Source organism: Hyaena hyaena, unplaced genomic scaffold (genome assembly GCF_003009895.1).
Source record: "Hyaena hyaena isolate Hyena2069 unplaced genomic scaffold, ASM300989v1 scaffold_72, whole genome shotgun sequence".
Taxonomy (NCBI): Eukaryota; Metazoa; Chordata; class Mammalia; order Carnivora; family Hyaenidae; genus Hyaena; species Hyaena hyaena.
Window position 1 is genome coordinate 2,193,415 of NW_024080703.1, and position 13,718 is coordinate 2,207,132.

The 13,718-nt window shown below is 38.8% G+C and overlaps 1 protein-coding gene across 7 annotated transcripts in view; it reads right to left on the reverse strand.

Annotated features, from left to right (window-relative positions):
- Positions 1-13,718, reverse strand: part of ARMC3 (armadillo repeat containing 3) — a 95,210-nt gene that overhangs the window by 50,990 nt on the left and 30,502 nt on the right. For 6 of the 7 annotated variants that reach the window (XM_039233017.1, XM_039233016.1, XM_039233015.1 and 3 more), the window contains exons 6-7: positions 9,523-9,717; positions 6,981-7,164 (exon numbers count right to left, since the gene is read on the reverse strand). In XM_039233017.1, the coding sequence (XP_039088948.1) occupies positions 6,981-7,164; positions 9,523-9,717 (379 nt within the window). The remainder of the gene's footprint in view (positions 1-6,980; positions 7,165-9,522; positions 9,718-13,718) is intronic. The other variant, XM_039233018.1, reaches the window with a different exon arrangement.

Consider the following 13,718-nt stretch of genomic DNA (forward strand, 5'->3'; position numbering starts at 1 on the left):
TTTGAAAAGAAGGCACAGTATAGAAGTGAGGCAGGGAAGAGGGGGTGGTTATTGTCGATCTGGCTAAGTAAACAGCATAAGGAGGTAAACAAATAACAAACAGAAGAGATAATCAGGTAAATGGTGTGGCTATAACATTTAGGAGTTGGGAAGTCGATGTCAACTCCTATGAGGACTGTTTTGGCAGAATGGGAGAAGTTGAAGTCACATGTGCTTGGTCGAGGGGTGGAGATGAGATGAAGAGGTGGCGTTACTTAAAATTAACTAGTCTTTCCAGGAAGTTGATTGAGAAGAAAAGGGAAAAAAGGGTGGGGGAGGTGCTTGGTCAGGGACAAGTCAGGAAGAAATACATTTCTATAAACTACTGCTGGTCAATGAACAATTAAGGTCTCCTCAGAATGTTCTAAATTTGTATCAGGTTTCTCCTACGTAACCAGTGGGACCAGGAGAAAACAGCACATCAGCATTGGAATGCCACATTAGGGGGTAAGCCTCCTCATCATCCAAAACTCAGCTAAAGGATTCGATTCTACCGCCATCTCAACAGGTGGGGTAGATAGGCAAAGGGCATCCTGCCAGTCTCGTCTGTTTATTATAATGAGGTCTCCTCGTTCTATGGTGAAGAAAACATCAAAACATGAAAAACCAAAATTATGAGTGTATAATAGGTATGGAAGAAAGAGAACAGAGCCGTGCTAAAATAATAAATGTCCCTGGGGAAAATATTAAATAAAACAAAGGCAATAACCAAAAGTATAATAGAAAAAAAAGTTTCCTAAGTTAGAAAACAAACAAACAAACAAAACCCCCAAAACATGATACAGTAGATCACCAGACTTTCTTACGTTTCAGGCAGAGAGAGAGTGAGTGTGGATATGTGTGTCAGACACATTTTGACAATTTTTTTTAACTTATAGGATAAAGGATTTTACACAAATGCAAGAAGAAAACATTGCATATAAAGGAGAATGGAAATCAGACTGCCCTTAGATTCACATGTTACAAAAACAAGGTTTGTAGAAAATTAGAGAAAATGCTATGATGTAAGAGTTCTGAACCCAGCCAAACTGTCCTACGTGTTTGAAGGCAACAAACAGTTACAGTGAAGGTCCCAAAAAATACACCACTCTTGACTGTTCCTGAATACATTTTTTAACTGAAAAAATATATTCGGGTTGAGAAATGAATCCAAAATAAAATCTTAAGAATGGGTATGTTTTCTTATGAGAAATTTACAATGTACGTTGAAGTGGATTCCATATGTAAATAATGGTAAATGTGATAAAATTGAGTGTAATGGCAAAGTGATTCATAAAAAAGAGAATTTTATTTATTTATTTATTTATTTTTGTTGTTTTTAGAGAAAGAGAGAATGCACGGGAGAGAGAGGCAGAGAGAGAGAGAGAGAGAGAGAGAGAGAGAGAATCTTAAGCAGGCTCCACACTCAGCCTGATGCGGAACTCGATCTCACAACCCTGGGATCATGACCTGAGCTGAAATTAAGAGTCAGATGCTCAACTGACCGAGCCACCCAGGTGTCCCCACATGATGTAGACGTTTAGAGAGGAGAATCTATAACCCCCTATGAAATTTACAAACATCAGGAGAGGGAAGAGTTAGGAAAGCAAAAAATTTAAATATCTTAAATAACTATAGCAACTCGATCTTTAAAAAAGTCATTTAAAATTTTCTTTAATCTATATAACAAAAAAAAGAAGAAAACAAAGGAGACAACATAGAAAATGAACAGCAGAAAACACAGTATCAGAAAGAAGATCAAACAAATACAATAGTTGCAAAAAGAAATCTAACAATGGTTCATCCTTTGCCTTTGGATCTAATGAGTGATGGTTTTACAATATTAGGATCTGTGGGGACCTCACTATCCCTTGTCTGTTCCCTTAACCCTAAATGTACTTCTGAAAGTAGTCCCTTCATTTGTCTTTTTATTTAAACCATGTGGAGTTTAAAGAGCTAGTTTCTGCCAAGACCATATTTGATGATAAATGTCAATCTTGATATCAAATTAGAACCTAAAGCTAAAAATCAGTAAGTGGGATTTTTTAAAACATCAAGACTGGATATGAAACAATGTTAAACAAAGTGAAGTTAGTTAAAATAAAATTACAAGAAAAAAAGCAACAGAAATAGTGAGAAATTTCTAACATGCTGCTCTTCTTCTGTGATAGATGAAAGAATAGATAAAAAAAATAAAGATGACAAAAATTGTATGATACAATTTATAAAGCTGAACTAAAAGGTAAATATCAAACTCGACATTCCCCTGGAAATACACCTTTTTGTCTATTCAACAAATATTTATTCGCTTATTTTATTCATTGTTTACCTTTCTCTTCTAGATTGGTGCCTTGCATATAGCATGCATACAATAAATATTTGCTAAGTAGTAAGCAAGGAGCATACCTTTTCAAGATTTCAAAGAAGACTCGCACATGTTGATCATATACTTAGCCTCAGTGACAAGGCAATATTATTTTCACAGCAAAATTTGCATTTTTTAACCACAAATTGAAAAATGTTAAATTTAAAATGGAAGACGTTGAACTCTGGGTCCTGCTGGAGAAATGGGATCTGGGGTTCACTGAAGGTCTTTCACTCAAGTGTTGGCCCAGTGTGCCGATATGGTCAAAATGCTGATTAAAATACTTGCTTCATAAAACTGAAGTTGAAAATAATCATAAGATAACCAAATCTGTATATTACATAAAATGATGGTGCATGTTTTTAAAATGCTGCTCATAATATACATCACCCCGCATGAAAGAGGGGATCATGAATGAGAGAAAGTCCAGGAAAAGTAAGAGAATGATTACAAGATAGCATAAGGACATGATGAATGGGAAAAGACTAAATAAAGATCCTTCAGGCTGGAAAAATAATGGTTAAAGGAAACATAAAAAAAATCACAAATGTCATAGATGAAATAAATACAGATTTAGTCATTTGATTCTAAAATAGTGAGGAGACACAATTTGGAACTGGGATGGAGTCATTTTAGAATGAACATAAGGAAGTAGATTCATAAAACATCAAGTGCCAGATGGGATTTGAAGACTGTCTGGTTGAGTTTCTTTGTATTACAAATAAAGAATGGATTTCAACAAATGGTGTTAGGAAAACTGGATTTCCACATGCAAAAGAATGAAGCTGGACCCTCCCTTACACCATATACAAAAACAACTCAAAAATGGATCACAGACCTAAATGTAAGAGATAAAACTATAAAATTCTTAGAAGAAAACATATAGGGGTAACTTTTCATGACATTGGATTTGTTAATGATTTTTTGGATATAACATCAACAGCACAGGAAACAAAAGGAAAACTAGATAAATTGAACTCCATCAGAATTAAAAACGGTGCATCAAAGGACACAATCAATAGTATGAAAAGGCAACCCACGGAATGGGAGAGAGTATTTGCAAATCACACATCTGATAAGGAGTTAGTATCCAGAATATATAAAGAACTCCTATGACTCAATAACAACCTGATTTAAAAAAAAAAAAAAAAAAACTGGGTAAAGGATTTAAATAGACCTTTCTCCAAAGAGGATAAACAAAGAGCCAATAAGCACATGGATAAAAAGCTCAATATTACTAATCATTAGAGAAATACAAATCAAAACACAATGAGACACAGCTCACACACATTGGTATGGCTACTAACTAACTAACTAAATAACTAACTAACTAAATAAGTAAGTAAATAAATAAAATAGCAATTATAGGTGAGGATGTGGAGAATTGGAACCCTTGTGCCCTGTTGATGGGCATGTAAAATGGTGCAGCTGCTGTGGAAAACAGTACGCAGTTCCTCGGTATATTTAACACACAATTACCATATGATCCAGCAATTCCAGTCACGAGTATATACCCAAAAGAACTGAAAGCCGGGACTTGAAGAGCTATTTGTATATGTATGTTCCTAGCACCATTCACAATAGCCAAAAATTAGAAGCAACCCAAGTGTCCATTAACAGATGAACAGATCAACAAAACGTGATATATACATACAACGGAATGCTATGGAGCCTTAAGAGGGAAGGAAGGTCTGATGCATGCCACAACACGGGTGAACTGAGGATAAATCATGCAAAGTGAAAGAAGCCAGTCACAAAGGACAAATATTTCTCGGTCCCACTTATATCAGTACTTTGAATAGTCAAAATCATAGAGAGAAAGGCTGGTGGCTGTCGGGGAGGGCAGAGAGGGAGAAATGGGGAGTTCTTGTTTCATAGGTGCAGGGGGTCTGTTCTGCAAGACGGAAAGAGCTCTGGAGATGGATGGTGGTGATGACAGTACAACAGTGTGAATGTACTTAGTACCACTGAGCTTAAAAATGGTTAAGATGCTACATTTAACATTATGTGTATCTTACTACAGTTTTTTTTTTTTTTTTTTTAAGAATAGAACTCATTTCCTTTCCTTTAATGAAAAACAGCTCCTCTTCTTGAGTTCCCCATTTCTGTGAAGGGTACATTCTACTCCCAGCTGTCCTAGCCAGAAACCTGGCCTTATCTTTGACACCACGGTCTTCCTTCTTTAACCCATGTAGTCATTCAACAAACACTTATGGACCCTCCCAATGTGCCTAGCACTGTTCTGGGGGTTTTCCTGGCAAATGTCTGTTTCAGGATACTTTCACCTTCCACCTAGATTCCCGCAGCGGTCCCCTTCCTGGCCTTTCTGGGTCTGATCCAGCCCACTTTTAATCTCACCTCCACTTTGCAGCAAGAGTGCTCTTTCTTTTCCAAGTGAACATCTGCAGTGGCCCCTCACCTCTTTAAGCCACTTTGATGGTTCTCTGTTGCCATCAAAATATGGTCCAAAGTCCTTAACTTGGCTTAGAGAGCCCATTAGCATCTGGCTCCTCATTACTTCTACAGCCTTCACTTTCCTGCTGCATTTCTATTCACTAGCCATTCTGAAAACTTTCAGTTCTAGAATTTACCATGCTCTGTCCCTCCTCTGGCCTTTATACACTGTTCCTTCCCCTTAGAGCACTGGTGACCCTTCCCCATCCCACTGGGGCCATCTTCGCCCAGCCGACATCTATTATTTACTTTAGGTCCTAGCTTGTAAATTACCTATGTCAGGAAGACCTATCTGACCCGACCTGACTTTCAGTGGCCCTCCCGGGTGATCCTGTCCCTCCGCCATCAAGCACAGTGTGATCACCTGTTTCCTTGCCTCTTCTGGATTTATTGACACAAAGTGGGGGGCTCAATAAATTATTAGTAAATGAACTAATAAATAAGTCCAGAGAGGCTGTGGTTCACTCATCGGCACAACCTAATCATTGCCTTGCCGGTAGTGGGATGAGTGGTCGAGCTGGACCACCAGGGACTCTCCATCCAGTGCTCTTCCCACGGCTACGTCACATGATGAGTAATAAATTCATGAAACTCACTATCCCAAGAGGGGCTGTGACCATCTGTAAATGGTCCAGCCACGCAAAAGAGAAGGTGCAAAAGTTTTAGCTTCGATATTGTCCGTCTCTTGCCATTGCACTCTCTCTTGGTCTGAAGCAGATAACAAGGCCTGGGATAGGTGGAAACAGAACTGACCAGACCCGAGAAGGTCTAAATTCCATTTGACAGAATACTGAGTCAGCAACTTTTGCCAATATTAAAAGCCTTAATTTTACAGCCTGTCTAGATTTGGCATTTACAATGTAACTCACAAGTCCTCTCTATGTTAACTATGTACCAGACGGTGACATTCAGCTTACTGCTGTAAAACTCTGCCTTGAAGAACTCGGTATGGATTGAAAAGGAAGTATTCCCCGTAATATACACATAGACACAAATATACAGATGCGAGTGTATATGTTTAGAAATAAATCACTTAAACTAGTCAAAACTGTCATCATTTACAAGAGGAGTGGTGTGGAAGGAGGGAAATAAAATCACATCTTTTATTAAATAAAATACTCCAAATATACATAAATTAAAACTATAATTTCATCGTCAGGGCTTGTGATGTAATTAATCTCTCATATTTTACAGATTTATGTCAACATAGCTTGCCACTGAAATGAAAATGGTATTTTGTATATAGTACGAGCATATTATTCTTCCCAGCTATATCACATGGTACTGCCTATCTCCAGCTGAAGTTGAAATTACTGTACAGATCTCATTCCAAATGAGGATATGTTGAAACAACATTTTTCAGTATCACAATGCATGGATTCTGCAAAGTTTCAAAATCAAGGGAAAGAAAGGCTTAATTTAGGAACGAATTGCTTAAAAAAAAAAGATAGATCCATAATTAAACCATATTGAGTTAATTATATCCCTGACAGAGCAATCTCTACTTATTAATTGTCATTGAGAGGAATTTTGACCTTAACTAGTAGCTATGGCACTATTCTCAAATGTTCATTTAAAAGCAGACAAATGCTGGGGCGCCTGGTTGACTCAGCTGGTTAAGTGTCCGACTCTTGATTTCGGCTCAGGTCATGATCTAGTCCATGAGATTAAGCCCTGTGTCGGGTTCTGTGCTGACAGCGCAGAGCCTCCTTGAGATTCTTTCTCTCCCTCTCTCTCTGCTTCTCCACACGCATGCATCCACACAAGCACACATGCACGCGCTCTCTCTCTCTCAAAAGAAATAAGCTTTAAAAATTAATTAAAAGCAGACAGAGGCACCTGGGTGGCTCAGTACGTTGGGTGTCCAACTTTGGCTCAAGTCATGATCTCACGGTTCATGGGTTCAAGCCTTGCGTCGGGCTCTGTGCTGACAGCTAGCTCAGAGCCTGGAGACTGTTTCAGATTCTGTGTCTCCTTCTCTCTCTGACCCTCCCCTGCTTACCCTGTCTCTCTCAAAAAAAAAAAAAAAAAAAAAAAAAACCCTCTAAAAATAAGACAAATATTCTAATGATTGTTAGTACTAATCAAAATCAAGAATACAAGAGAAAGCATGTGTGCTTAGTTTATATAAAATGAGACATACGATCATAAGCTGCTTTAGTAATTGCTTTTGCTGCATTCTTCTGAATATCAGGAATTGTAGAATTTTCTGCAAAGGACAGGAGCTTCTTAAGACCCCCCGTCTGCTGAATCAGTATCAAAGTATCCATATCTTCAAGGCAATTGGCTATCACGGAAAGTGCTTCTATATGAAGGTCATTCAATTCCTAATAATAAAAGCAAATACAACATCAGAAAATTGTACTGAAAGTAAAATCAAATCCCAAATTTTGCTACAAGACAAAGGTCAGTCAGAACATAAGGTTGTTAACATTGTTGTGACAGGTGCCCGAAGAAACAGTTCTGTATATTATCATAACATCACTCCCCCTCACAATTTGCCCCATCTTTTCTTGCTTCCCCTACTCCAAAATGTCTCACAGATAAAAGATAATTTTTTCACAGATATAAGACACTTGCAGTAATAGTAGCCAAGTGAAGTTGCTCATACAACCTCCTACTGACAACAATTTTAAAACCTGAAGAAAATATTCTTTGAAAAAGCAGACAGGAGCTGAAGGGAAGTATATTCCTTAAAATCTCCACCTGGTAGAGGGAAGTGTTGTACATTTGTGACCCTCTGGCCTCCACCATCATGGGATCCAACACAGCAATGCTTCTGGTCAAGGAGGTCTCTTCACAGCAAATGAAGGGTGACAGTGGGCCCATGCTCATGTCCCACCATCCTGAAGCAGCTAGCTTGACAGAATGGGCTTTTGAAGACCTAGTTACAGTGCCAGCGAAGTGGCAATACTTTGCAGGGCCTGGGCAAGGTTCTCCACTTTATATACATTCTGAATCAGCGTCCAATATACGGTGCTGTATCTCCCCTAGCCAGTGATGGTGGGCCCAGGAGTCAAGGGGTGGAAATGTGCGTGGTAGCAGTCATCGTTACCGCTAGTGGCCCACTAGCCATATTTTTGCTTGCTGTCTCTCAGGACTTATGCTCTGTTGGCCTAGAGCTCTTAGTTCCAAAGGGGAGAATGATTCCACCAAGAGGGACAGCAATGATTCCACTGAACTAGAAATTAAAGCCACCACCCAGCCACTTTGGCCTCCCCATGCCTCTAAATAAGCAGGCAATGAAGGAAGTTCCTGCGCTGCTGGGGTGACTGATCCCAATCACCGGTGGGAAATGGGACTGTACTCCACACCATAGAGGTAAAGAAGAGAATATCTGGAATACAGGAAGTCCTTAGGGTATCTCTTTGTATTACCACGCTCTGGGAATAAGGTCAATGGAAAACTACAAGAACCCACGCAGGCAGCAGGCAGGACTACCAAATGGTCCAGAGCCTCAGGCATGAAGATATGGATCGCCCTACCAGATAAAGAACCACATCCAGCTGAAGTGCTTGCTGAAGGCAAAGGGAATGTGGTGTGGGTATTGGAGGAAGACAGTTAGAAATACCAACTACCACCAGGTGGCCACTTATAGACAAGAGGGTTGTAACCGCCATGAGTCTTTCTTCCTTATTTTGTTATAAAATAAGTGTGCGTGTGTGTATGTATGAAATATCTTTGGGTTTTTTCCCTCTCTTATCCCCTCAGGTAACACAAGATGCACTGACTTTATAAATTAGTATTTATTATTAATTTTAAATCATAGTATTTAAGTTACAGGATGTCAAGGGGAGGAGTAAATATCACCTGAGGACACTGCATCCTCTTCGGGGGAAACGGTTAGTATATTTTGGTTGAACACAGGATAGTTACATCATGCTAGGCATGCAAGGACCTTGCTATTGCCTTGATTTTGAGATTAAGTATGATTTAAGGAGATATGTATGGGTACCAAGTTGAGTTGTGATGATTAAGTTTTCATGGCTAGGCCACGGTATCTAGATATTTGGTCAAAAATTATTCTAGATGTTTCCATGAAGGTATTTCTTCAAATGAAAAGAATATTTAAATCAGTAGGCTGAGTAAAGCAGGTGACTCTCCACATGGAGAGTAAATAACTCTTCTTGCTTTATCCTGGAGAAAACTATGTCTAATAAAGCCTAAAGACTACTTCTAGGTATTTCCAGAAATCATGAAGAAGATCCTAAACAAGAATTTAAAAATCTTAAATTTCTAAACCAGAAGAATAAAATTATTTTATTTTTTCAATTTTTATTTATTTTGAGAGAGAGAGAGAGAAAGAGAGAGCAAGGAGGGGAGGGGCAGAGAGAGAGGGAGACAGATCCCAAGCAGGCTCCACACTGTCAGCACGGAGCCCGATGCGGGGCTTGAACTCACAAACCATGAGATCATGACCTGAGGCAAAGTCAGGAGTCAGACGCTTAACCGATGGGCCACCCAGGTGCCCCTCAAAAGAAGTCTTTCATAATGGCCTCTATCATTCATCTGATTTAATCGTGCTGATAAACGGTGTAGCAATAAACAAATTAGTCCGTTTTACTTAAAACTATGCTTAAATATAATAAAATTTCATTTTTGAAAACATTCTAGATTCATATTTTAGAGCAACATGTAAGAGAGATACATTTCCTCATAGAAAGTTGAATGGAAGTTTCAAATACCTTCGTTTCTAGGATTTTAATAAGGTGGTCCACTCCTTGATTGTCTCTCAGCATCGCTCGAGCCCCCTTGTCATTCGTAATAACACCTAAGGTTTTGAGAGCCAACAACTGAATGATTGGATATTCTGACTTTAAGAGATCTAATATGGGGGGGACCACATTTAGTTCCTGAAGTGTAGTTCGACACTGAAAATCCTGCCATGAGAAACAAATGATCAAATAAGAAAATTGTAAAGCAAAAATAGTCATGGAGAAACTACGTTCTAACAAAGGACATTATAAGTTCTCAATTTGCCATCTTTTATTCCAGATTCCCTTTCAAAGTAACTCACACAAAAAGTAAGAAAAACCCTCAGGTGACAACACCTCAATATTCATTTTAACTAAGCAAACACTGTGAATAACAGCAAGTAGAGGTCATCTATGACTTTTGCAGTATCTATTGTTTCTTGATTATCCAGCAAAGGCCTTTCATTACAAACAGCACTACAATAATAAATCTGTGCGTGATCAAATGCTCTTGACTATACTCTGTTTCAAATAGTACTTGATAAAATGAAACAATGGCATCTATTCCTTATTATCTTCATCCAAATGGATCATTTATGAAAGGCTTACACGCACACAGTGCTGCTGGCCGGCCCCGTGCACGCAAATTTCTATCAGGTTTAGTTCGGACACATAGTCTTTATTTAAGACATTTATACTATCAAGGGGTCATTAGAGTCTGGATGAGTTGCTCTACGTTGTGTGTTATTCTGTGTATGTGAGTGGTGGGGAGAGGGCAGGGTGGGGTGAGCAATGGAGAAAAACAAGCAAAAGGTCACGAAAAGCCCCCAAACTCTGACTGCTAATCATGACACTTAAAATCAAAACATCATAAATGTCACATAGTATTAAGGTGGAAAGGTCCCATTAACAGAGAGCTTTTCTCTATCTACCCTTCAATGGATGCTTCCTAGCGACATAAAAACTGTGGAAAGCTGTTTGCTATGGGTTGAATTGTTTCCTCTTCTCCCCAAAAATATATGTTGAAGTCCTAACCCTCGGTATCTCAAAACGGGACCTTATTTGGAAACAGTGTCATTACAGATGTCATCAATTAAGATAATGTCATAGTAGAGCAGGTTAGGTGCTTCATGGTGTCCTTATAGGACTGGGGTCTTTAAAAGAAGAGGAGGCACAACAGAGGGAGGGATTGCAATGATAAGCAGCTGCACGCCAGGGACCACCAGGGATCGACGGCCACCACCAGAAGCTAGGAAGAGGTCAGGGAGGATGCTTCTCAGAGTGGCCATCGGGGCAGGGCCCCGCTGACACCTCGAGGTTGGACCTCCAGCCTCCAGCACTGTGAGAAGCTCCTGTTGTTTTAAGCCGCCCAGTCTGGGGTACTTTGTTATGGCGGTCAGAGGAAATTAAACACTGCTATTAACCAGTACTTCTGTTGTGAAGAATAGTGAAGGCAAGTCTTTTCATTTCTCTTTGATTAAAAAAAATATAGGGAAATAAGAGCTATGAGGAGTCTTGGGATGAAAGACAGTAACACACTGACGGGGTTATTTAGGCCTGTGGGATGAGAGAAGGGGAATAGTGGAGCAGGGAGGAGCCAGCGTAGAGGCCAGGGAGTGCCCAGCCCAGGGGCCATGACTTCTAAAGCCAGAAATGTAGGTATGCGCTTACTGCTTTCAGGCATGAGCCCATTTGTCTCTCTTTTTCTACATAATTCGTCTAGATACTCCACCTCTCAATGAACCCTCCTTGATCTTCACTTCACTCTCTTATACTCTACTGCTAGCTATTTCAAATGGGATTTTTGTATTTTCAGTTGATTTACAGTTTATCAAATGTGTATGGGAATTGTTCAGGAACCTGAGCAGGAAATGAAGCAGAGAAGGCTGTTCAAAGTGTCAGCTGACCTGGCTGTGGGTGTGTGGGAGTGCCTTGGGGGCTGCGGGAGGAGCGGGGACACAGGCCAGCACAGGCAGAAGAGCCCGTTTCTTTCCATAACAAAGGAAAAAGGTCCAGTGGCCAAGCATCTTGCAATGATGAACAATGAGTTCTGTTCAGCATACTCAACTCACTAGGTCCTCACCAATAAATAAGGCTAATCCAAAATCTTGGTATACTGATTAGGGCATATATTGCATCTAATGTGCTTAGATCATGAAGGTTAGGTCAATAGGTAACTGTGTGGGTCAAACCTAGTTCAATGCATTAGATTTCCTGTTTCAAGAAAAAATACATTTATCTAGTATCATCCTGCCTTAATTTGCAATCCATTTTATTCTTTCAAGATTTAAATACACTTCTAAAATGACCTTTCATAGACCTGTACTCTGAAAACTATAAAACATTGATGAAAGAAATCGAAGGCAACACAAAGAAATGGAAAGATATCCCATGCTCATGTACCAGAAGAACAAATATCATTAAAATACCTATACGACCCAAAGCAATCTATACGTTTAATGTAATCCTTATCAAAATGCCAACAACATTCTGGAGCAAACAATCCTACAATTTGTATGGAACCACATAAGACCCCAAATAGCCAAAGCAATCTTGTTAAAGAGAAACAAAATTGGAGGCACCACAATTCCAGGCTTCAAGTTATATAAAAAGCTGTAGTGATAAAATAGGATGGTGGCTGACACAGCAATAGACACACAGATCAATGGAACAGAACAGAAAACCCAGAAATAAACCCACAATTATATAGACAATTCATCTTTGGTGAAGGATGCAAAAACATGCAATGGGAGAGACATTCCCTTCAATAAATGATGTTGGAAAAACTCGACAGTAACATGCAAAAGAATGAAACTGGACCACTTTCTTACACCATACATGAAAATAAACTAAAAATGGGTTAAGGACCTAACTGTGAGACATGAAGCCATGAAACTCTTTGAAGAGAGCACAGGCAATTTAGTTCTCTGGCATTGGCCATAGCAACACCTTTCTAGATATGGCTCCCGAGGCAAAGGAAACAAAAGCAAAAATAAACTATTGAGACCACACATCCAAATAAAAAGCTTATACACAGCGAAGGAAACAGTGAACAAAACTAAAAGGTAAACTTTGGAATAGGAGAGGATATTTGCAAATGACATATCCAGTAAAGGGTTAGTATCCAAAATTCAGTATATAAAGAACTTATACAACTCAACACTCAAAAAGTAAATAATCCAATTAAACATGAGTAGAAGATATAAACAGACACTTCTCCAAAGAAGACATCTGGATGGCCGACAGACACGTGAAAAGATGCTCAACGTCACTCACCATCAAGGAAATGCAAATCAAAACTATAATGAGATATCACCTCACACACAACACACAGGTGTCAGCAAAGATGTGGAGAAAAAAGAACCTTCGTGCACTACTGGTGGGAATGCAAACTGGTGCAGCCACTGTGGAAGAGAGTACAGTGGCTCTTCAAAAAGTTAAAAATAGAATTACTCTCTGATCTAGTAATCATACTACTGGGTATTTACCCCCAAAATACAAAAACAGTAATTCAAAGGGATACATGCATTCATATGTTAATTGCAGCATTATTTATAATAACCAAATTATGGAGGCAGTCTAAGAATCCATCAACAGGTGAGTGGATAAAGATGTGGAGATACATATAATGAAATATTATTCAGTAAAAAAAAGAATGAAATCTTGCCATTTGCAACAACAACGTGGATAGAACTAGAGCATAACGCTAAGCAAGTCACTCAAATACAAATACCATATGATATCATTCATATATATGTAGAATTTAAGAAACAAAACAAATGAACAAAGGAAAAAGAGAGAGAGAGAGAAACCAAGAAACAGACTCTTTAACTATAGAGAACAAAGATGGTAACCAGAAGGGAGGTAGGTGGGGGATGGGGGAAAAAGCTGCTGGATATTAAAGAGTACATTTTTCACCATGAGCACTGAATAAGGTGTACAATTGTTCAATCACTATATCGTACACCTGAAACTGGTATAATATGTATGTTAACTGTACTGGAATTAAAATTTAAAACTTAAAAAATAAAATGCCCTTTCATGGAAGACAATTACTTATAAAATATGAAAATTGAAAGGTATCTACGCACAACTTCCATTCTTTTTTCCCCAAATGATAATTCCTAAGTAGTACCAAAAAAAAAAAAAAAAAAGTGACTCAAAACATGAGTTTTTAAAACCTTTTC